At 30.9% G+C, this 22,696-nt stretch overlaps 1 protein-coding gene across 1 annotated transcript in view; it reads left to right on the plus strand.

Moving 5' to 3' along the window:
- The window catches only part of LOC134727554 (uncharacterized), a 39,579-nt gene extending 21,626 nt beyond the window's left edge, over positions 1-17,953 (plus strand). The window contains exons 19-32 of the mRNA XM_063591935.1: positions 1,315-1,405; positions 2,133-2,239; positions 3,893-3,996; positions 4,549-4,786; positions 7,174-7,259; positions 8,589-8,637; positions 9,260-9,391; positions 10,559-10,804; positions 11,799-11,976; positions 12,424-12,589; positions 13,460-13,752; positions 14,213-14,294; positions 15,677-15,710; positions 17,870-17,953. Of these exons, the coding sequence (XP_063448005.1) occupies positions 1,315-1,405; positions 2,133-2,239; positions 3,893-3,996; positions 4,549-4,786; positions 7,174-7,259; positions 8,589-8,637; positions 9,260-9,391; positions 10,559-10,804; positions 11,799-11,976; positions 12,424-12,589; positions 13,460-13,752; positions 14,213-14,294; positions 15,677-15,710; positions 17,870-17,953 (1,890 nt within the window). The remainder of the gene's footprint in view (positions 1-1,314; positions 1,406-2,132; positions 2,240-3,892; positions 3,997-4,548; positions 4,787-7,173; positions 7,260-8,588; positions 8,638-9,259; positions 9,392-10,558; positions 10,805-11,798; positions 11,977-12,423; positions 12,590-13,459; positions 13,753-14,212; positions 14,295-15,676; positions 15,711-17,869) is intronic.
- Positions 17,954-22,696: the final 4,743 nt, after the last annotated feature.

A 22,696-nucleotide genomic window follows, 5' to 3' on the forward strand; every position in this document is an offset into this window, starting at 1 on the left:
AAATAATCACGAATATGATTATTTCTTTACTATGCTTTGAATATTTTTTTGTAATATCAATGTTAGATAAAGGTTCCTCAACATGACGGCCTGATTTGGCGAATAAATGCAATACAAATATAATTGTTACATTACTTCATACAGATATCCAATAAAGTAAATGGTAGTCACTCTAGTAAATACTCTTTCAAAGACATATCAACATTACTGGTCTTTATTATACATTGTTATACCACTTTTATTACCATTCTTATGCCAATTTTATTTGTTGAAAAATAATTAAAAAAAAAAACAACAGCAAAGCAAATGAATTTGAATCTTAAATATATTTTAGTTATATAAGAAGGGTCGAACACGACTCAACTTATTTCTGAAATATACTTGACCAAATCTGAACCATAATTGACCAAATATGAACCATACTTGATCAAATCTGAATCATACTTGACCAAATTTGAACCGTATTGGACAAACTCCGAACCGTATTTGATCTTTGTGAACCATACCCGATCAATTTCTAGCAGTCCTCGACGTATTCATAATCTTTATCTCTTATTTATTCGGTTTTTATTATTTTTTCCAATAATATGTTTGCTAATGTGATTCGTCTATATTCCACTTGGAAATACTTGGATACATATAGCGTGGCTGTGTACTTAAACATCCCGTTATTGTGCTATGTAAAACTTTTCTGTTGCTTGACTTTCATTTTGTGCGTTGTGTTTACACCTTTTTATGTTTCTTTATTACATATTTAACGTGGCTCAGTACTTATACACCCCTTCATTGTGTTCTTGTGCTATGGTAAATTTGTGTATTCTTGATAATATGCTTGTTCTTCTTTGTAACATATTTGTTTGTTTTTTTAGTCATTAATATTATAACAGAAATTATGTTGACTGCGTATATCTGACATTTGTATCGATAAAAAAACGTACTTTATACACAACACTTTGATTCTTGGGAAATGTTACTTGATTAACGCATCGTTGTAAATGTAATTCCATTTGATGCAAATGTCATTCCAGTGATAGGGTTAGCGCTATAACACGAGGTTCAAACTTCTATTTTCTACATATGAAAATGTCTGAACCAAGTCAGACATATGACAGATGTTGTCCATTCGTTTTATGTGTTTTATCATTTGATTTTGTGTTTCGATTTGGGACTTTTAGTTTTAAATTTGGAGTTCATTATTTTTGTGATTTTACCTTTCATTATTCAAGAACAATTGACATGATATATGGGTTTCAATATATGATATCGATAAAGATGTTAAATTATCTACATTAATATATGACATTTCACTTAAAGGATTTGACAACTGCATTTGGTAATGGATTGCGCACTGATTTGGAAGCTTTGTCAAGGTTAAGGGATTTGCCAACAGATTGGAAAGAAAAAGGTGAATATTTTTTTTATTGATAATGCTTTAAACATTAGTTGATAATCTTAGTAAAAATGCAGTAGTATCAGAAACAAGTTTATAAAAACTTTATACATTACTTATCAAAGAAAATGCATTAAGAATGGGAAGATGCTTATTGATATGGCCTACAATTATAACATTTACAGTTCAGGGTTAAGTTCGTTCATATTCTAGACATGTTTCATAAATATATTAGACGGCCGTGTTCAGACTAATCGCCATGTACAGAAAACATGTTTACAATTAGTTAAATGTAATGTAAACTGGTTTCACATTAGATTTGATCACAACTATACACCAGGTTTAACAACCTGTACAAGAGATTTGTTCACATGTGAAAACTACATGTCATAAATTTGAATTCAAATTTCTCGGACAACTATTCTAGCAGTTATAAAATTATCTTGCGCGTCTTGCGTATCAAATTATAAGCCTGGTACATTTGACAACTATTTAGTTATGAGTGAATCGTTCATTGAGTAATGACCAGTGACAAATATGTCAGTAATATCAAAAAGAAATGTTTTACTGCAATAAAAGATAGGATTTATTTACTACAACTGTGAAACTCAAGGGAATATGTTTGTTCGACCTATTTTCGTATAAAACCGGATGTGACGTACCATGATTTGATGTGTACTGTTTTCATTACAGTATATATCTCATTTTACTTTAATCGTTTACAATCTGATATACTTAAAAGATATTGAGAAGGCAATCACAAACTCTGATGTCATCGGACTAATATTTTTGACATTACTGCGGAAACAGTTTTATTCTGGGGCGACTCAGCTTGTAGACACAGGATTTGTAAGTCAATTGTAAAGTTAAGCTTTAAATGTATAATTTGTTTTTCAACATCAATGAGTTGAAAAGTTGTATAAAGTTTGTAATTAGTGTCATTAGTAGTAGTACGCACCCTGCATATATATTTATTTATATAATATGCGCTTCTTAACATCGTTCATTTAAACAATTATGGGATAATCCCATTTCTTTTACTATTAACGCATTCAGTTGGTTGAATATTTTAAATAAATTACGAAGCAAGTGAGCAACCAAAACCCAATAGTCAAAAGATTTTTTAGATAAATATAAGGAAACATTGATATAAATGAAAATCGGGAAATGTGTCAAAGAGCAGATAACCCGACTAAAGAGCAGAAAACAGCATAATGCCACCTATGGGTCTTCAATACAGCGATATAATACCGCATCCAAAAGAATGTTTTAGTTGACAAAATTTGGCAAGGTTGAACATGTTTTTGATATCTCATAAATCCCCCTATAGTATACTCTAGCCATGTAGAATGGAACAAACACACATCAGTACGTCCATCAAACTCAGTTTACAAGAAGTCAAGGTCCGATGTCAGAAAAAGTAATGTAACAAAACAAACTAAACAAAATGACTATGATACATACATTAGGACTACTAGCAGTCAAGCTCCGAACCTAAATTAAATTGATTGGAAGACAATGCTGTCATCATATGAACATCTAGAACAATCCTTCCGGTTAAGGGTTGAGTATCATACCATTATAGAATAAATGTGTTTATTTCCAATGCAAGTACTTTATAAATGAATAAAAACTAAAGTCAATATATGCCATGTTTAACATGTTTAATGACCTGACAGCTGTATCATAACTATATCATTTCTTAATGAATCAACTAATAGTTTTGATTGCCTTTGATGTGAAATCCAACATCGTATTGCTTTGTAAAGAATACCCCCATAAAACATTGGATGTGATATACATGAAATAATACGATGTTGATTAATATTTACGAATGATGTATTTGTACCGATGACAATATTTTACCTAGTTTGTGATATGATAAACCCTGGTTTTATAGGTTTAAAAAAATATATATGTCTTTTGCTAAAATCTAATTCGTTGTAACATACACGAGGGAATCGTATTAAATAAAATTAATAAACCACACAAGATTTTGTCAAGGGAACGCCATCAACTAAAAATGGACATTTAACAATTGGAAATGGAAAATCATCTTTTTTATCATAATGTTTTGTATTGACCTTCTCGTTAATGATATAGATATTTTACTAACGGAAAAATATTTTCGGTATTTTTTTTAACTTGGTTATGTCAAATTATAAGGCAGAAATATAAACAATGCTTTGTATAATAAATGTTATACGGAATAAGTACAGTTATACATAATCAAAAACAGATTATTGAAAAAAAACATCGTTATAAAATATGTATAGTAAATTTAAGATTTGATCAATATATTTGGTTTACTCTTGTTTTAATGGGAACTTTAAAGTTTGTATAGCGTGTCCTCATTTAATGACAGAAACAAGTATCAAATCAATGGCGCATAACTATTTCAAAGACATGAAAAATGTGTTATATTTGAATTTTTTCGAAAGGGAAGGAAGCATTTTAAAAAAAATAAAAATCGTACTTTTTGTATCTTCATCTATTTTAAAGGTTCGCATTAGTCATATATTAGTCGGATGCAAAATTTTACAAGATGCTAGTGACGATAAGAAGAATGAGCAACTACATAGGGAGACATCACAAAGATTAAAACTGTAAGGAAAATATCAAATCAGATGCAATATAGAATGTTTTAAACATTAGAAGGCCGTCTGTCAAATTCTTTTAAGTATCCATATTTCATACTAGTGTGAATGTTATTTAACGCGTTATTATTTAAGGAGTATTAATTCACAAATTTGACTCTAATTCTTATATTCGACTAGTTACATACTAAAACGAATATCCAAATTATAAAAAGTTTTTAAAAAATCAAAGAATCGATATTATGTTTTAGCATGTCTTGTTGTTTTATTTCAGTTAAAACTCCTTTTAACCATCAAGGTGACATTGACAGATTGTCGACTGTCATAGCATCTGTCGAAAAAACTATTATGTTTTGGAACTGCACATTCAAACACTACAGATGCATATTGGTTTAAAATATGTTGTATTTTTGCCCTTTACACAATACGGAAAAGATTCATCTACATCATTGCAAACATGATTTGAAAATGATAATAACCGAAGACTATGAACGGGTTAAAGATAAGCCATTGATAGGTTCGGTCCATATTTGGTATTCAGAAAATGTTTCTTTATTATAGATATTTTACGGAGCGTGCAACCCTAATTACTGGATTTATTTACGAGGCCACTTCAAACAACGATTTAATTGAAAATGAACTTGATGAACCGGTCAATCATGCTGGGCGTCTTTTGGTGAACCACGGGTATTTAGAGGATGCGATTAGAACACAAAACAAGCCATTTCTTGAAAACAAAATCGTAACCGATATCCTGCATAAAATGTGGTACGGGGAAGAGGAATCTGTATTCCGGCAGGTATGTTATAATTATGCAAACTAAATATATTGCAAACTTATATATTGTGCAATAGACAATAAACTCAACAACTAAAGTTACCCCGAAAACTCACCCGATTAAAAATGCAATCTTCAAAAAATTATGAGGTTCTTTTCTTGAGAAAACAGAGGCATGTCGTGTTCCAAACGTGTACATGCTATGATTTGTATTTGCCATTTACGACTTATTAATAATTAAAAAAAATGACAGTACTGGATAGTTTTTTTTTAAACTTTGAAAATGGTTTGTTTTATATAATGTACCACCATATTTTTTCAAGTTTTATATATTCCCTCTTTTCATTTATTGTTCAAATTTTTCACATCTGTATTCAAAATAATAACACATTTGTTCAGCCGATTTACATACACTGTTTTATAGTTTTATTTTTGTTTGCCAGAATGCTTGATACCCTATATGTATATGGTCCAGCCATTTATTATCATAATATGTGTACGTTTCAGAATATCAAACAGTCTGGTGTTTAATTGTGCACATAACTGTAATTGTATTTTCTATTAACGACCTAATATATAACTTCTATAATGACACTACTGGGTACAAATATTTTCTTATTATTAACAACCTTTGCAGTATTGTATAGTTAACCACAATCTTCTAAAGTTTGATATTTTCATTTTTTTAAATGATCTACAATTTCAATATAGAACAAAAATAAATAAAAAAAAAAGAATTAGACATTCGGCTAACGGTTAAGTTTGTTGTAAACATATATATTTATAGTGGATTGGGAAACAAGTAATTGCAACTTATATTCATCCCTTTACACTCTGCGGGTGTGAGTGCTGCCTTGTAGCGGCATTAGCCAACTCTTTCAAAATCTACAAGAATGTGCAAGAATTATGGCTTTCTCTTAACACAGGTCAACCATTTATCGTCCCCTCCCGACGAACTATCATCGTTCCCTCAAGACCATACTCGCAAATGGTGTCAATGAAGAGCCGGAAATTCAATCCCTGAAAAGTCGGCTCTCCCTTGACATATGTAAATATATGATGACAAGTCATGTGTAGACAATTCAAATTTTGCTTTTATTTTTTTTTTAATTTTCGTATTTTATTTGGTTATTATCATTATGTTTTATCTTTGATATTATAAGTTAGTGATATTGATAAACCAAAGATTCCCTCTTCTTATTATATATGTGTAACCATGCAAGATTTTTGTGTACATGAGTATTGTGCCAAACTATCACGTCTGCTAACAGTTCATTTAAATGATAAATAAATGATGAGATTAATTAGATATTTTGTATTCTAAGGAATCTGTTTTGAATAGTTCTTACAATACGTACGTTATACTTGTTTTACCTTTTGGTTATATATTGAGACGTTTAAACGTCTTTAAAGCTCAGAACATTTATCTTAGCAGTTGACTGTTTGATGGTTTTAAAGAATTGACTAATTTTATATAATTTACGTTTTTAATATTTTGTGTAGTGTTAATATGGTTAAAAGGCAGTAGTAATTTACCAAATTGAATGTAATTTGTAAGGGCAAACCCATTCTTGTACGGAATGTGCAACTACATGTACCTGCAAAAACATACTACTTGTGATTCATATAAACAAAAAACTGTAAAGATGTCTGTTCGTGTTTAAATTAACAATACATGGGGAAACCTTTTGTGCAAAATAAACACATTGTCATAAGTGCTTAAGAAGAATTTTTTACTTCCATTATCACTAAAATATAATATTTTAGCTAAGGGACCCGCTGAAAAACGCCTCCGGGTGCGGGATTTTCCGGAGGTATTAAAGAACCATTGATGGCTTTAAGCTATATGCCGATATTTGGTCGTATTGTTGTCTTTTTGACACATTCCCCATTTCCATTCTCAATTTCATTAGGTATTTGAAATGTATCAGGGAGGTTTATTTTTGGAATGATTAAATTTTGTTCAAAGACAAAATATACAATATGTTCTATATATCACGACACCAACTCGCATTTATAAAGATCTGCAGTAATGTTGGGTTAATAATACTTGTATACAACATGTGACTTATTGAAGGGATAATCAAAACCAAAGAGTTGCAAATTTCAAACTAACACCATGTCAAAACGAAAAAGAACACAGATACACACAACCAAAGGTTACGATACATAAACAACCCTGTGAATGAGTTCACATACTCCGGAACCTCAAACAGTATCTTTTTAACGTTTTATCATGACAAAGTACAACGAACAACACATGATCTACACTGTAAATATTTAACTCAATGCTCTTTATTTTTTTACTTGTTTGGCTTCATAAATATTTTGATATGAGCGTCACTGATGAGTCTGATGTAGACGAAACGCGTGTTTGGCGTTCTTAATTATAATCCTGGTACTATTTAGGTTGGCATTTTCATCCTGTTGGCCCTGTTACATTTACTTGTGATGCCAGTGTTAATGATCAACATTACAGCTCCTCCTCTTAAATGGTAAGTACTCAATGCATCATTGTAATGATTTCTAAAAATGACAACATGCATGAAAAGATTCAAAAATTAGTAAAGGTTTGTATCATAATCTATTGAAAGGGAGAAGAAGATTTTTTTTTTTATTAATCTTGCATTTGGTGTATTAATGACACCATCTACAATAAAGTTTGGATTGATATGAAATCGATGTGATTACCACAATTACAAATGTAGCTGTCATATCATATTTTAATTAGTACTTATAAATGTGAACAACCTATTTAAATTATCGTATCAAGTACCATACCTGCTCTACAGTCGGGTTTTTGTCTCTGTGACACATCCCAATTTCCATTGTCAATATAGTTTACTTCAAATACTACATGCATGTTTTAAATAGATATAGGAAGATGTGGTGTGAGTGCCAATGAGACAACTCTCCATCCAAATAACAATTTAAAAATTAAACCATTATAGGTTAAAGTACGGCCTTCAACACGGAGCCTTGGCTAACACCGAACAACAAGCTATAAAGGGCCCCAATATTACTAGTGTAAAACCATTCAAACGGGAAAACCAACGGTCTAATCTATATAAACAAAACGAGAAACACGTATATATTACATAAACAAACGACAACTACTGTACATCAGATTCCTGACTTAGGACAGGTGCAAACATTTGCAGCGGGATTAAACGTTTAAATGGATCCAAACCTTCTCCCTTTTTCTGAAACAATAGCATAACATCACAACATAGAAAAATATACGATAACATATCAATTGTCAGACTTAACTCAATCAAAAAACGTATGATTACACAATGAACGAATAAATTTGATCTGCGATATCAGAATACAAATGCACAGTTTATTAAGACAAACATTCATGACCAAAAAGCTAAAAAACAAATTCAAACACACTGAGAAATATTTAACCAATCAATGTTCACTTTAGAAATAAACCGGTCTGTTAAATGTCTGTATTTCAACATATAACAGTTTAACCTTTTTATAATGTAACTTTATGATGTTTGATGATTACTATGTGTGGGTTTTTTGCCATACGTGAAGCTTTTATCTGCCTTCCCTTCCGGAGCACCTATATCACCTCTACTTTTTTATGGGGCTGGTGTTGATTAAACTTTAGTTTTTTTAAATTTTGTTTCAAGTGAACTATTGTTTGTCTGTTTGGCTTTTTTTCATTTTGAGCCATGACGTTCCAGTTTATTTTCGATTTATGAGTTTCTCTGTCCCCCTGGTATCTTTCGTCCCTCTTTTAGTAGATGATAATTTTAAAAGAATGTACGTTAAATCAAGGAAATAAAGATATAATGCAGTGTTTTTTGTAGGTTCTACCGGAAATACAATCTTCCTTTTATGAAAGCCTTGATTCAAATGGTAAGAAATATTTATTTCCTTTAAGGAAACATACGATATACCACCATCTAATGGTCAACTGAATGAAAGTTCTATGTAAACATATTTGAAGATTTATTAAGAAATATATATCGATTGACTTTACGAAAAAAAATGTAAATGCAGAAAAATTAAGATGGGGAAGCTGCATATCAAACGATATATCTAAACTTACATAACAATAAACGATTTCTAAAAGCAGTAATTGAATAGCTTTTTATCGTGATAACAGCTTAGTATGGTATGCGAGGTTTGTCTCTTATTTATGATTTGAATATGAATTATATAATACTAAATTTATATCAGAAAAATCAATTTAATTTCATACGAGTGAAGTGAGAGGTTTAGCTAGCTATAATACCAGGTTTAATACACAATGTTCTACATAAGAGAATATATGTACCATTTCTGGAATATGACAGTTTTAACCATTAAATTGAATGTGTTTTAGCTGTGATGTTGTCTTTTGGTTAGGGACTTTTCTGTTTTAATTTTGGGCGGACTTTTTGTGATTTTACCTTTTTGACAACTTAAAAGTATATTAACATAAAATTATAGAGCATTTTGTTTTGCAATCGTTAAAGTTGATCTGCTCATATTTTAGCTTGGATACTTGGCTTTGCTGATGATATATGCATACATGTTGCTCTTTAACTACATACATGAAGTATTTTCTTGGACAGATGGAATAATAGTAGGGTGGATGATCAGTTTTTTGCTCAATGAAATTAAGCAGGTATATAAAATAGTTGTATTGTTTTTAAATTCTTTTTTTAAAGAAAAAAGTATCTGCTATGATTTAATAGTTGCAATAGAACCTTGCGTACATTTGAACCAAAAAGTATGAGTCTCCGTGAAATACTTCTAGTAATTCTGACACCAAACTATGTGTCATACGACAAGACTTACTTTACTGTATGCATTGTTTAGCCTATATACCATAATTAAAAAAAATACAAATCTGTCCATTCAATGACATAGATGTTTCTAAGTGAGATTTTCTTTTCAAATGCATTTAAGTTTTCGGTCTACGGTTTATTTATAGTTTGAGCACAATAGTAATTAATCATGATTAAAATGTCTGAAATCATTACCCAGTGGCAATAAAAATGTACTGTAATTGCAAGAAACAATCACCAATAAATTGCTTTGGTGTATGAAATATAAAACTCCATTTGTATGTGATAAGGGGTATAATATGTGTTTTACCAGATTTTTCTAGCATGGAAACGCTACTTAGGGGAAATAATTGTATTATCTCTTTTGTTGACATAACCATGATTTTAAATGTCTAAAAAGGGAATCTGAATTAAATATTATAACCTCCCTCGTGTATAGATGAAGCGGTTATATTTCTTTCGAAAATATATGGTCATTTGATTATTTAATAGAGTAAAGGTATGCATACTTTTAATGTGATCATAAGAGCTAGCACGAAGAAAGCACGAAATCTTCTAGAAAACAAAACACGAACACACAAAAGTAAATGCATGATTTCAAATTCTTTGTAACCACTTTGTTGTCATTACGAAACTCATGTTATTTCTTCACTGAAGCAATATATTTTGAAAAAATCACATAAGTCATGTTAGTTTTTTCGAAAGTTACATGATGTCAAATCTACTAGAATGTTCTATTTCAGTGTAATAAATGGAAGAATGGATAGTTTTTGGTTTATTCCTACCAATGATTCTAAGTGAAATTCTAAGATGAAAAAAAACCGATTACTGTCAAATAAATTTAAGATCAGACATGTTTTAAGTAAGACATACACATTCATAGTACTCAAAATAGCAACATCAATGTTGATAGTACGAGCAAACGGTATTTCATATACACAGTGTTTTATTCATGTATATACAAATCAATAATATAGTTTTAAGTTACACTTTGGTTTTTGAAGGCAATTGTTTCAGCTATAAGACATAGATTTAAACGGTATATGTGTAATGTATGGAACCTCTTAGATTGGACTGTCATGCTTGTGTACGCAATTGGAATGTTTTTAAAATTGGGAAAGGATGTTACATATGAAGACTCGACAAAAATATTATTGGTTTTAACTTTTATTCTACTCAGCATTCGCATATTAAACATGTTTAGCATATCTGAATATCTTGGACCGAAACTTGTGATAATTCAGAAAATGGTAAGATTAATTTAACATATTGACAGAAGAAAACAACAATACTCCCCAAAAAAGACACGTCATCATAATTTTATTTGACAATTATTCCACTTTAAAAATGCTGATTAATTGCAATAAACTTGTCCAGTTTTAAGAACTTTTGTGCTGACTTGAAATATATATGTTCCGCTTCTGTGAATTTAGAGTTTATACAATGTTGCAATCTTGAATTCAACAGAGTAATCTAAACAGAAAGATTATCAAAAGAGCACAACTTTCACAAACGTTCGGTAGTTAAAGCCTTGAACGTCATTATGTTTGATACATTGTGAGTCTTCAGCAGGCAAACCACTTGTCTGCGGCACCAAATCATACACATGGTTTCTGTAATAAGGTTTGCTGACAGCGAAATACCAGTATTTTGTATTATATGCACAGTTGTCTATATTGCATACTGTGGTCACAGTAAGGCATGACTACAGTTATTTTATTACAGGCTTTTGTTTGAATCAAGCAACAGAAGCATAATAAATGTCTTTGGTGAGAAACTCATTCTTGACATTGATAAGCTGACATCACAGAGCTCAACACAATAAAGGACATTTGAGTATAATGTTCACATAAAGAGAGACTGACGATGCAAAAGTGATATGCAGACTCGCATACTAACAGAAAATTCAATATTAAAAAAAAACACCTGAAAATAGGAGCAGTCAATATTGATTTTATATCAGCGCGTGTAGATCTAAGGAATAAGATAATACAGTTACACAGATAAAATTATATAACTTCATACAAGTGGTGTCCCAAGTTGATATAATGTATACATCAATATGTAAACATAAATGTCCTTTTTTCTTGTTTAAAGGTTTTACTATCTAATTAAATAATATGCATACAGAAATAAACACACGAAACATAATATATAAATAAGAAGTACTGTTTCACATATGATTTTTGATTTGATTGTGTACATGTTGTTCGATTGATTTGAAAACTTTTTCTCTGTTTTCAGTTCAAGGACACATTTGTCTTTCTTGTTATTTTAACAGTTATCATGACGAGCTACAATGTGTCATATCATTCCTTGCTCTACCCAAACTCTGAACTTAGTTGGGCAGAGATAGAGAATGTAATGCAGAATGGTTATTGGACGCTTTTTGGAGAAGTTGGGTTAATAGACAGCGAAACACGTGGGTTAACTAATAATCTAATAAACTGTTAAGCTCATCTCTCAACTTTGTGTGTGTTTCCGTTATGTCTATGTTTTCATTTAAGCTGTTGTTGTCATTCAAACTCGTATGCTATCAAATTTTATCACTGAATTAACAAAAACTGTTCTAGGAAGATTTCCCTTTATGTGAAAAGTTCAGTTCTGACTTAGATGACGTCTCGCAACATGACACACTATAGAAAGTAACATACTTTGAACCAATAGAGCATGAAAGAGTATTCTATGGAAATTTATCTCAATAATTTTGACAAATTCATGTACAATGATGTATTGATCACACAGTTCTTCGAAACTATCGTTAGCAATATGAATAAATTTTAGATTTGTCAAGTTCTAGAAATGTTAATCTGTTTGTATTTTTTCGTTTAAACAAACAAGAGCTGAAATTATCTTAATTTACTTTTAGTATCTGATTGTACTGACGACAAAAACATTTACACTAGTAGTAACCATACACTGAAACGGGATAGATGTCCGACGCATTTGGGAATACACATTTCACCATATTTGAAAGCCCTCTATGGTTTGATTGCAGTGATTATACTTTTGAATTTGCTCATAGCAATCTACAGGTAAGATTTCAAACAGGTGATATTGATAGTTAGGATCATTTGGTATAATATCTGTTTAATAGAGCAAGTTCAGCAGTTAAGTATAATATTTATTAAAAATAAACTCATCATAGATACCAGGACTAAATTTTGTATATGTGCAAGAAGCGCGTTTCGTCTACAAAAGACTCACCAGTAAAGCTCGAATCCAAAAAGAATATTAAGGCCAAATAAAGTACAAAATCGCTATGGTTAGATGTTGAACTCAATGAATAAATGTTAAAAATACTAATTGTTCAACCTAAACTAACAGTCATGAACTATGTTGGTTTAACATGTTCAATACCACAATTTATATTCCTATATTAGTCTTTGTTAAATTTGCACTTTTCAAAAAATTGTCAACAAATTATCTGTATTTCAAATAAAGAAATACTTGTCATGTTTTTTCCGGTCCAGTACTATACACAAACTTTCACAAAATACTTCATTGTATAAGATAATATACTCATCACTAGAAGTTAACCAATCAAATTGTCACCTATTTTTCATCCGTGTACAAATTTTAGTACACAAATAACCTCAATATTTAGAAATATTCTATAGGAACACCCAAATGAAAAAATAATGCTGACTTAAAACACTAAGATATATGTTCATGATCCAGAAATGCTTGACTGTAATGTAATGTAGAATTAAATTTTCACAAATGTCAAATCCGGGGAATACTTTATGTAGACCTTTTTTTTGGCAAGCAACCGGATGTGACGTACAATAATTTGATAGTTTTACACCTGTAACTCTTCTTTAATATGAAATATATACTTCTGTACATCTTGTTAAAAGTCATATACATAGATTATGATGCTGATACTAGACGAATATTTTCAGTGATACATATAAAAAAGTGAATGATGAATGCAAGTTCCATTGGTCACAGATTCAGACTGATTTCCTTGAAGAGTATAGCATAGAGACCATTTTCCCGATACATTTGAAGCTTCTTATGGTACCTTTTGGTCTTGTCCACGTTCTCATTTGGTTAACTAAGTATTGCTGCTTTAAAATAAAAGATGGAAGGTTGAATAAAGTTGAACATGAAGATCAACATGACAATTCAAGTTCTTATGATAGTGAAACATGTGAAAGGGACAAGTTAAAAACAAATCCAATGTTTGTACGAGGTAATATGAATTTCAATAATATCAAGATCGTACATGTATATCTTCATATCCCATACATTCGTAAAGAGAAAATAAATAGTGTCTTAATATTTATGTTAATGATTATACACATCCTTAAGGACACAGAACGTATATATAATATATGAACAAATATGGCAACTGCAACTAAAAAAAAGTTAAAATTGATATTGTGTTTATTGAAAATGATACTAGTACTATACATGCTATAGGCTGCAATTCTGTATAATTAGACAATTCAATTTGAAATAGAAACAACGTTTGCGGCTACATCTGTGCCATTTTTACTTTGAAGTCTCATGAAAAATTATATCCCAGAGCGGAAAGTTGATACGCACTAGTATTTAAATCATAGGTCAAAAGATTGGGCTGTACGGCATATTTTCAACATTCATATGTTCTGAATATACAATCTAATTAATTTAAATTTCTTTTACCTTAGTATTTTTGTACAACGCCGACTATGATCTGAAACTAAAGTCAACAGAAGAAGCGGAGAGAATTGGAGCTGCAAGGTCAAAGGGGTAATGAACTTTTAGTTATATGCAATCTGAGCTGCTAGGTCAAAGGGGTAATACACTTTTAGTAGTATGCAATCTAAGCTGCTAGGTCAAAGGGGTGATACACTTTTAGTTTTATGCAATCTGAGCGTCTATGTCAAAGGAGTAATAAACTTGTATTCTTATGCAATTCGTGTGTAGCGATAGTTGTTATTAGGGCGTTGACAAATATTGTGAAGGACTAAACTCCACGTTTAACTAGTCCGTAACTAATAAAGCCACTATTTGGAATTCCGATTTAATCTTTTGTATGTTATTTCTCACAAAATAAACATGAAAGTCTCATTTATTTAAAGTAAAAGTAAGCAGTGTATTTAAATAGAAGTACGTTTTGTATTGAATGTAGAATCTTTGAAAGTCGTTTTTACTGTTTACCTGATGCTTAAATATATTTTTCAACGACCGTGATACTCTATATATTTATCTAAACTCGCGTGAGTGTTACATAGTCAAAAGTGTGAGTTTCTTGCCGTAGTTCGGTGGACTTAAGGTGGTATGGGTGTCTTTCGCCATCTTGGATTGTAAAAAACTGAGAATCTAAGGTCCATATATTCTATCAAGTTAGTAAAATTTGATGCAGGAATGCAAATATTTAATGTGAATTTTCATTTAAAAGAACCAATTTATAAGAATATAACTTAAAAATATTAATATTTTTACAAGAGTAGATTATTTTTTATATTTATTTTACTATTTTCAAATTGGCAATTTTAAGGGGAGGTAACTCTAAAACAGTGCATTTTCTGAAGGACTCTACATGAAATTTTCCTATTTTGTCTATTAGCCGAAATAAACGTACGGTGACCCTATCTTTTCTTTTGATATTCTCAAAGCATTGTCTGAAATCAATCTTTTCCTAATTTATTTTACAATTCTATCATTTTGTTTAGTTTCTATTCACAAAATGTTGTTTTTTCCTGTATAATCCATACACAATTTGTCATTTTGTCACAACCTGTAGCTTGAGAAAATGCGCGGTGACCTATCATTTTTATGATATTTTTAAACATGTATCAATTGATACTACATTTTGACAAAGTATGAACAAATTCTATCATTTTTATTTTAGACTCCCATACCACCTTAACTGTCATTATAACATATAATTGATGATGAAAAGTGTTTTAGCAAAAACTGCCACTTTTACCTTTATGAATTGCTCGTTACGGTTTGCAATTGATAGTCGGAAAAGTAGAATTATATTAATTATAAATATCTTATTTAATATCATCATTACTACATGTATATTGTTTATAAATAAGTCATGTTTATTTTTATCTGTACGGCTTGTCTCGAATAAGTCGTATCATTTAACAACTAATTTTGTTTGTGTTTTGATATAATAGGAAAATTGAGATCACAGAAGAGGATAAAATAACGGTAAGAATTTGATGTCAAATAAAAAAGATAGGCAAAAGTCAAATCACAAAAGTTCTGAACTCTGAGTAAATTCAAAACGTATCTTACCTTACAAATGTCAATATAAAATGAAAAAAAAACACATCAAAGAAATGGACAACAACTGTCATATTCCTGACTCGGTACAGGCATTTTCAAATGTAGAAAGTGGCGGATTCAACCTGGTTTTGAAACGCCAAATGTCTCACTTGTCTCACAGTTTTAAAACATTTGACTTTTTACTCTTTACACAAGTATTCCACATTCCAAACTAAAAGACAAATTGAAACAGTTGGTATTAATTTGCTTCATAAAAAAGAATGGTCAACGCAGATACAAGTATCTTGTCTTAGGGAGGGATAAATCATACTTTGTAAAGAGTCACTCTGATTCAAACAAAAAAAAACGATATTATCAAGATGCTTGATTTCTTGATTGACAACATATGTGTTACGTTCGGAGGACGTGTTTTTCAACAGACTGTCGGCATCCCAATTGGGACAAACTGTGCCCCTCTACTTGCCGACTTGTTTCTTTATTATTATGAGGCTGACTTCATGCAGGAAGTTCGTAGGAAGAAATATAAGAAGTTAGCAATATTCTTTAACTCTACTTTCCGCTATATAGATGACGTTCTTTCACTAAACAATTCAAAATTTGGTGACTATGTGGAACACATCTATCCCATCGAATTGGAGATAAAGGATACTACAGATACAGTTAAGTCGGCTTCATATCTTGAATTAAATCTAAATTGACAATGAGGGTCGGTTGAAAACAAAAGTTTACGATAAAAGAGATGATTTCAGCTGTCCAATTGTAAACTTTCCATTTCTAAGTAGCAACATTCCAGCAGCACCTGAATACAGGGTATATATCTCCCAATTGATACGATATTCCCGTGCTTGCATTTCCTATCATGATTTTCTTGATAGAGGGTTACTGCTCAAAAAGAAGCTATTAAACCAAGAGTTCCAAATGGTTAAGTTTAAATTATCCCTTCGTAAATTTACGGACGCCATCACGAGTTGGTTGACCGATACGGAATAACCGTTTCACAAATGATATCGGATATGTTCCTTACGTCATAACTACAATCCCCTTCCCTTGCATGAATGTGACTTACCGAATTAGACCTTTTACCAGATTTGTAATCACATGAGCAACACGACGGGTGCCACATGTAGAGCAGGATCTGCTTACTCTTCTGGAGCACCTGAGATCCCCCCTAGTTTTTGGTGGGGTTCGTGTTGTTTATTCTTTAGTTTTCTATGTTGTGTCATTTGTACTATTGTTTTTCTGTTTGTCTTTTTTCATTTTTAGCCATGGCGTTGTCAGTTTGTTTTAGATTTATGAGTTTGACTTTCCCTTTGGTATCTTTCGTCCCTCTTTTTGTACGACAGTCGTACCAAATCCCGTTATTTACAAAAGATACAACGGGGACATTCAAAGAAGATAACTACAACAAACATTAAGCAACAATCGTATTGAAAACAGAACATACAAAAATAAAAACTGGAAGTTAAAATTCCAACAGGTTACATAATCTATGGGTGTGCCTTATTTAACAAATTATTTCTGAGAGCAATTTGTTTTCAACCATACACATATAAAATAGAAGATGTGGTATTATTGACAATGAGACAACTCTCCACAAGAAATCAAAATGACACAGACATTGACAGTTTTGTAAAGATAGAAGTAGAATAAATAATCAGATATAATAAACTTAATTTGACATTGATGATGAGATAGACAATTGTGCACTGATCAATCCCTTTAGAAAAAATGATTAGATTGAAAACACATGTTGACATACATATAAATATAAATGACGTCTTTTTAGGTAAGAGATGTAACTTTATCAAAACTTTGTTTATGTTGTATAATACAAACATATTATATCGAGTGACGTGCGAGGAAAATATGTCAGGAAATACCCCTGGCTAATTGATCGCAAGCAAAAGATGGAAAGTAAGACTTTATTACAAACACTCGATTGATCATATTCGTATTACATATATAATGTATCGGTATTAACTTCTCAGTATGTAACATAATACATTATTTACCTAATCTCAGTTAAAAGTTCAGTATTGATGTACACAGACTCTTTTCTAATTTTTATATCTCCCTCGTAGAAACTTCAAAATCAGATGGACGTTATGAACAAAGAGCTTAAGTACCAGCATAAAAGAAGTGACGAGGTAAAAATAAAAAAATAAAAGATATTATTAAGTTTGTTCTTTTATTAAGTTTATTGGTGTAAATGGTTTCGAATTATTCGTTCATTTCATTAATTATTCAGAGAAGTATTTAAGATTATTCCATCATTAACTTCATGCCAAAACCAAATTAATACAAGAACAACAATTTAGTGTTGGAAATAATTCTTTCAATCAACCACAAAACAGACAACTATGCTATATAGATATAGGAACATGTGGTATGAGTGCAAATGAGACAACTCTCTATCTAAGTCACAATTTATAAAGGTAAATAATTATAGGTCAGGGTACGGTCTCCAGCACAAAGCCTTGGCTCACCCCGAACAGCGAGCTATTTAGGGCCCAAACAAAAAATTACTAGCTTAGAACCATTAAACGGGAATACAAACGGTATAACCTATAAAAGACAACGAAAGTTGTACGATGCTTTTACTTGTATGTTTTACTTTGATATTGAAGACATGTTAGCCTATTGTTTGATATGTGTAAATTAAGAGAACTACTTGCATATGTTTAATTATAAAGTCATTGTATTTTTTTTAATGAAAAGATGGTAAGGACGATGAAAGAAGACTTGTTGAAGACGATCAAAAGTGAAATATTGAAGATAAACCACGACAATTTGAAAGAGATAAAATCTATGGTTTGTTATCTTCTTGCAAGCAAAATAATAACATTACTCAAACATTTGTTATTAATATTAATGGAGTATTTTTTACTTTAGTTCGAAGTGTTTTTATGTTGTAATTGTACACCACTATCCCAAGTTAGGGGAGGGTTGGTATCCCGCATGTTTAACCCCGCCACATTCTGTATATTTGTGTCCATCCTTAGTCAGAGCCTGTAATTTAGAGTTTGTCGTTTATTGATGTGTAACATCTTTGTTTTGCGTTAGTTTTATCGTTTGGAATTTTTTTCATTTGTCATTTCGGAGTCTTCAATAGTTGACTATGCGGTATTGGCTTTGATCGATGTTGAAGGCCGTATGGTGACCATTAGGTGTTTATTACGTCTCCATGCAGAAATTTTGTGCCACAATTTCTTCTCTTAGTTACCAAGAAACATCAAAGTAAAATCGGCACTATTCGATAAATCATATGAACAATGTTAAAATATTTTTCAAATCGCATAAATAAAGATGATATCTAAAATCTTCTTGTTAAAACTTGTACATAACCCCTCAAAAAGGGCCGAAAATTCAAGAGAGACAATCAAGCTCATAGACCAAAACTAAACTGACAACGCCAAGGCTTAAAATTAAAAAGACAAACAGACACAGGACACAACATAGAAACAGAAAACATAGAAAACTAAATAATTAGCAATACGTTTCTCATAACAATATGGGGGTGTTCTCCAGTGATGCTTAAGGGTTAATATATCATGTTCAATATGTGACACCCGTCGTGTTGCTAATGTTATTTTAAACCTGGTAAATAGTCTAACTCGCTAGTTCAAATTCATTAAAAGGGAAAGGGATGTACTTACGACGTACGGAACATATCATACATCGTCTGTGAAACAATTATTTTAAAGGGCCAATCAACTCGTGATGGCGTCCGTAAAATGTACGGAGGGATGATCTAATCTTCACCATTGAGAGCTCCTGGTTTAATAGCCTCCTTGTGAGAAGCATCTTTCTATCAAAGAAATCAAGGTAGAAAATACAAATCCGGGCGGGAAAATCATATCAATTGGGCTTCATACACTTCGTAAACAGATGCACTAAGATTTGCACAATTGTCTGATATCACACTTACATAAGCATTGTTATATATAGACAGAAAGTTATCATGAAATACACTTATGAAAAAACTCAACATTTCCTTGTAATGGTTGACGCATTATACTATGGTTGAAATTACAAACAGCCACGCGTCGGTATAATCCGTCATCTATGATAGTTGAAAAAGAGAACCTTATTTTCATAATCTATGTTTAACCTATTGCGAAGTTACCACTATTAAAAAATTAAAAAATTATGTATTTATCTCTTTTTTTAAAACATGCAAAACACTACTTGATATTCCTTTATAAAGGGTACAAACACACAAGCTACTGATCCAACTAACGCTAGTCATTTACATTTATATCAGCAACCAAAATGTGATATGATATGAATATTAATAGCGGATTTCAAATTATGTTTGTTTCTAGAATAATAGTTATGAAAGGCATCAATTTATTGTTACAGATAAAGGCACAGTTCAAGCACACCAATGAACAAGAAGTCCTGCCTGCATCAACGCAATTGTAATAGTAAGACACTGTTATCGTTCATGATAATGAACCGCATATGTGCTTTACAAACACTACACTCCATCCATTGTGTAACATCTATAGATTCAGCCGTTAATAAAAATCATCACAGACCGAAAGATATATTTCATATGGATTAGGTCTAAGGTTGTTTACATTGCAGTTTGTCTGTTTTATGGTCTGGTTGTTGTCTCTTTGACACATTCCCCATTTCTAATCTCAATTTTATTAAGATATTCATTTTATGTATCATGTTATATGGTCTTTACTTGGTAGCTTTAAATGTGTTTTTCATAATTGATTTCTCAAACTAGAATTTCTAGTTTTAAACTTCATAAGTAGATAAAAAAAAAGAAGTTAAAATCGTAAGAGGTTTGTATTATATATTTGATATTATCATCTTCAAGAAAGCGTTTATATTTAATGCTTATTGAAGAAATGTAGCATGCCTGTTAATCAGATTATGGCAATTCAATGCACAAAATGGTTAAACGATATTAGGTGATCAAATAAGAAAGCAACATAAAATCAGCATGTTTAGTACTTTTAATGTTTAAAGGTAAATTCTTAAATTCGAAGCAAATTTTAAAATTGCAGATAAGATAGATGTTAATGATTATAAATAATATTTCAGTGAATATAGCAGTCAACGTTGTGTTATTATCTCAATGACTATAAAAAAAACCAAACAGATATATAAACAATCGTTTATTATGACACAATAACACAATAACAGGGCCACATCATATGCAAGAACAAAACAATAAAAGACAAAAACAAAACACTAAACCGAAAGACTAGAATACAGAAATATCATTTAAATAAAACACAAACACTTGTTTATATCAGTCTTTGTTTTCAAATACAGCTTCATATTCGTAAAGGACTGCATTATTTTTAAAAGTGATTTGAACAGCGTGATCCTGATAGTACTAATCTACAAAGTTTACTTTCTATAGAAGTTAAAAAAGATGTAAAATAGTTCTATAATATAACAATAGTAATGATGATAATGAATCAATGTTTCTGTAGATCAAGAAGTTTTTAGAAGATATGATGACAAAGAAGAAATCAAAACAAAGATGTTTGATTATACGTTATGTAACGTTATATGTGATCAATATATAAGTAAAATATGTATGCATTTATATATGTAATGTGTTTTCATTTTAAATCATGTGTCTAACATTTAATGATTTTTGTACAATAAACTGTAGTTTTTTTCAATTATCTTATTGCTTTATTTGAAAAGATGGCGGGGGAGAAGGCGGCTATGTTTAGTTTAGTTTTGTTTTTGTTTGTCTTTGTATGGAACTGTAGTGTAGAGAAATTTTAAATTCTCATCGATTTGTGAAGATTTGTAATGTTTTGTTTTAAAAAATGTGATGTCGATACATAATTCTTCAATGTTTTTTTATTATAAGGATGACAACGATTACTGCAGTATTCGAGTATCCATCTAGCTGGGAATATTTGTTGTTCTTCACTTCCTTGTTATACACATATTAGTTAACTTGAATCTATAAACTGTATTTGTTCAAAGCTAAACAATGTATACGTACAGTAAAGATGGGGCGAAAGATACCAAAGGGACAGTCAAACTCACAGATAGAAAATAAAACACCATGGTCAAAAACAAAAAAAACCCCAAACAATCAAATAATAGTACACAAGGCACAACATAGAAAACTTAAGACTAAGCAACACGAACCTCAACTTGATAAGGATGAAGCGAATGATTTTTACAGAGATGTTGGTAAATGTTGGATTTGTTTGCCATTATTAACAGATGTCCTTTAAATATTGTGTATGTCTTGCTTAAAAAACGGTTAATGATATTCATATCACAAGAATTCCTTTATACATTCGATAATTATGTGGTGTTAAACGGTAAGGCTTCTCTCAAAATTTAAATTTCCGAAAAATGCAATAGAAAATAAACGACATTTACGTTCACGCATCATTGTAAATATAACGGAATATGATGAGACTGTCAACTAAGTGAGAAGTTTAGCGCTATAAAACCAGGTTTAATCAACCATTGTCTACATGCCTGAACCAAGTCAGAAACATGACAGTTCTCTTTTATTCGTTTTTGATGTCTTTTGTCATTTGATTTTACCATGTGATTATGGACTTTCCGATAAGATTTTCCTCTAAGTTCAGTATTTTGTGATTTTACTTTTTACGATGAAATATGGAAATCTTATATAGCACCGAGTGTCAACCAGAGTTCCAAATGCTACATTTACAAGTTTTAATGACAAAATAATTATACAATGTTAATCGTTTTACTTTTAAATTTTACTGAACACATGGTTTGTGTTAATGCTTGTTATGATTCGATGGTTTATATGGAATAAATTGGTATATGCAACTCATCTGACTCCTGACAAGCTTTGATGAAAAAGTAAAATGTAAGGGGTGTGTTTGGGTTACTCAGGTGATTCAAAGTTTCTCTATGGTTATATAGCAGCATTT

This window comes from Mytilus trossulus, chromosome 8 (assembly GCF_036588685.1).
Source record: "Mytilus trossulus isolate FHL-02 chromosome 8, PNRI_Mtr1.1.1.hap1, whole genome shotgun sequence".
NCBI classification, from domain to species: domain Eukaryota; kingdom Metazoa; phylum Mollusca; class Bivalvia; order Mytilida; family Mytilidae; genus Mytilus; species Mytilus trossulus.